General features: G+C 30.5%; 1 protein-coding gene across 1 annotated transcript; it reads left to right on the forward strand.

The window, feature by feature from the left end:
- Positions 1 to 1,601: 1,601 nt before the first annotated feature.
- LOC108328923 (UDP-glycosyltransferase 84B2) lies at positions 1,602 to 3,041 on the forward strand. The gene has a single exon (XM_017562833.1). It carries the CDS (start codon positions 1,602 to 1,604, stop codon positions 3,039 to 3,041), a length of 1,440 nt encoding a protein of 479 aa, XP_017418322.1.
- The last annotated feature ends 474 nt before the right edge of the window (positions 3,042 to 3,515 follow it).

A 3,515-nucleotide genomic window follows, 5' to 3' on the forward strand; every position in this document is an offset into this window, starting at 1 on the left:
TAAATAAAAAAGTATATATATATATATATATATATATATATATATATATATATATATATACGTAATGTATGTTTTCACTTATATATATTAGCGGACTCATTATTATATTATACATATATTATCCAAAACAATTCATTTAAGTTTCCCTTGTTGATCTATATAACTAATAAATGAGGTTTTCTTTGTAATTATTTATTTGAAGTACACACATTTTTGTTACAACTTTATTCTTCAAGCTTTACTATTATTATTTATTTACTTTAATCTATAATAATACATAAAGGATTGTCTATTTGATATGTAAATTTCATATTTTTAATTATATTTTAAAATTAAAAAATATTTAAATGCTAAATAATTAATTTCAGTTATAGAATATATAAATTACTTATTATATATGTTACATAACTATAATTATTAACTTATTATATTTTATATAATTATATAATATAAAAATTAAAATATAAGATATTTTAATTACTCTCTCCAAACAATATTGAAAAAAAAAGAAAAGAAAAACTTAATTACAAATAATTGAAATATTGTATATTTTAATTTCTTTGAAATTATTGAAATTCCTTATCCAAATAAATAATAATTAATATAAACTTTATTAATTCTGATACTATTTTAAAATAATAAACTATAAACCTAATAATATTAATGTATAAGATAAGATTTGTACTTAATCTCTGATTTATAAAGCTCTTCAACAACATTAATTATATCAAACGTATTTCATTAAACTCATTATATATATACACTCAGACACGCGTGTATAGAATAAGGTTCTTTGTTACTAGTATTCATCTTACCAACTCTTATGCCATAAATTATTTAATATGCATAAATGCTTCGTTATTATTTTTATTTCATTATCTCTCTACGAATTGAACATTACTTTTTTTTTCATTCATTTGTTACCAAACCCATTAAATTAAGTGTACACATCAAACTAATATATTTCAAGCAATCGACAGCGAGTTAAAAAATTAAATATTAATTAATAATATGTAAAAACTATTTGTTATTTCTATATTCTCCCTTCCGTTGTGTTTCCTCTCTCTCTCTCTCATATATATATATATATATATTTATTAACTCTGATTAATATCTGACATTTGGTTTTGGTTTTGGTTTTGTATTATTATTATTATTATTATTATTATTATTATTATTATTATTATTATTATTATTATTATTATTCTTATGGAAACTTTGTTTTATGAGAATGATAGCATAGAAAATATTAGGCAATTAATGAAATTTAATTAACTAATCTCTTTAACATAACGAATGGTGTTTTCTATAAATAAGAAGGAACAATCCTATACAAAAGGTTATCTATATATATTCTTACAATCAACTCTATGGCATTAAATATATTATACAGTCATTAAATATTGAAATAAATTTCTAAATATATTATACAGTCATTAAATATATTTTTTATTTCCTTTTATGTTTTTTTATCAGGTTATCTATCCAAGAATTGAACGCAGTGTAGTATTGGCCAAAAGAGTACTGTTTGTTTCCCTTCCCTCTCTTACACTCTCAAGAAGACATTTTTACTTCTCTCACAGTGATAAAAGTCTCAAACCATGTCAGAAGACAAAAGAATTCATGTTCTAATGGTGTCAATGTCCCTACAAGGCCACATCAATCCCATGTTTAAGTTCGCCAAGCACCTTCTCTCAAAGGGCGTTCATGTCACAATCGCCACCACCGAAGATGGCCGCGACGGCATGCTCAAGAACACAAAACCCTCCAATCTCACAAACAGCACAAACATCAACAATTCCCATAACTCCAAAAACGATTCAGGAATCGAACTCGTGTTCTTTTCTGATGGCCTTGACCTCGACTTTGACCGTTCCGACACGGAGTCACTGGTGAATACTATCCGTGAAAATGGTCCCAAAAACCTCTCCACTCTCATCACCGACCTCACCAAAGTTCATAATTACTCATGTGTTATTGTCAACCCCTTCGTGCCTTGGGCTATCGATGTGGTAGTGGAGCATGGTATCCCATGTGCGCTGCTTTGGATCCAGGCTTGTGCTGCGTATTCCATTTACTATCGTTACTTGAAGAATATTGATCCTTTTCCAAATATGGATGACCTCGATGAGAAGGTGCATTTGCCAGGACTGCCACCGTTTGAGGTTAGGGATAGTCCTTCTTTTATACTCCCTTCCACCCCTTATCACTTTAGGACTGTTATAAAAGAATTGTTCCAGGCTATGGATAAGGTGACTTGGGTTTTAGGTACTTCGTGTTACGAAATCGAGGAAGAGATTGTGAATTCGATGGCGTCATTAACCCCTATTTACGCTGTTGGACCATTGGTGTCACCGTTTCTTTTGGGAGAAAAGGAAAGAAGTGATGTCAGTGTGGATATGTGGATTCCTGAGGATTCCTGCATAGAGTGGCTTGAGACTATGCCAGATTCTTCAGTTATCTATGTTTCCTTCGGTAGCTTGCTTTCGTTGTCACAGAAGCAGGTTGGTAACATAGCTATGGCTCTGAAGAACAGTAACAAGGCGTTTCTGTGGGTGATTAAGCCGAGTAATGGCGAGTCCAACAATGTTGCTGAATTGCCAGTTGAATTTTTGGAGGAAACTAAGGAGAGGGGTTTGGTGGTGAGATGGTGCTCTCAGGAGAAGGTATTGATGCACCGTTCTGTGGCTTGTTTCGTAACGCATTGTGGGTGGAACTCCACGCTTGAGACTTTGGTTACCGGTGTGCCTGTTATTGCTTGGCCTTTTTGGTCGGATCAGGCAACCAATGCCATGCTCATGGAGAAGGTTTTTCGCAATGGTGTTAGGGTGAAGTATGGGGAAGATGGGATTGTGGAGACAGAAGAGATTGAAAGGTGCATTAAGGATGTTACAGAAGGGCCAAGAGCAGAAGAGTTTAAGAAGAGAGCAATGAAAATGAAGGAGTTAGCACGGAAAACATTACAGGAGGATGGTACCTCTACCAAGAATATTAATAAGTTCATCACTGAACTGATTGTTGAGAATCCAGCTAGGGCTTGACCATCTACAACCCATTCTCTCACTATAGCTCCTGCACTGTGTCTAGTTAAAGATCATAGAAAAACAGTTAAACCCTATGTTTTTCTCTTTAAGGTGCAATGTGTATTGGTCATTTAATAAAAATTATAGTTTATTTACATATATATGTTTCTTGTTTAATTTGTTGTTAGTTATTTAAAACTAAAATTGTTTAATTTTTTTATTTAAAATTTTCAAAATTAAAATATCAGTATTATAATAATTAAAAGTAAGCTTAATAATTTATAATAAGACTCTTTTAATTTCACATCAATCTTCAATAAATAATCTTTAATACCTCTAATAATGTCTTTAATTCTCCTTACATGGATTATTATTTTAAATATTTAATTAAGAAGATAAAAATTGCATTGATCTTTTTCAATTTAGAACTACAATCCATGCATACACTTTTGATTAATCTACACCAAATGATGTGTTGTTTTGGTATCTCAT

This window comes from Vigna angularis, chromosome 1 (genome assembly GCF_016808095.1).
Source record: "Vigna angularis cultivar LongXiaoDou No.4 chromosome 1, ASM1680809v1, whole genome shotgun sequence".
In the NCBI taxonomy this organism is placed as follows: domain Eukaryota; kingdom Viridiplantae; phylum Streptophyta; class Magnoliopsida; order Fabales; family Fabaceae; genus Vigna; species Vigna angularis.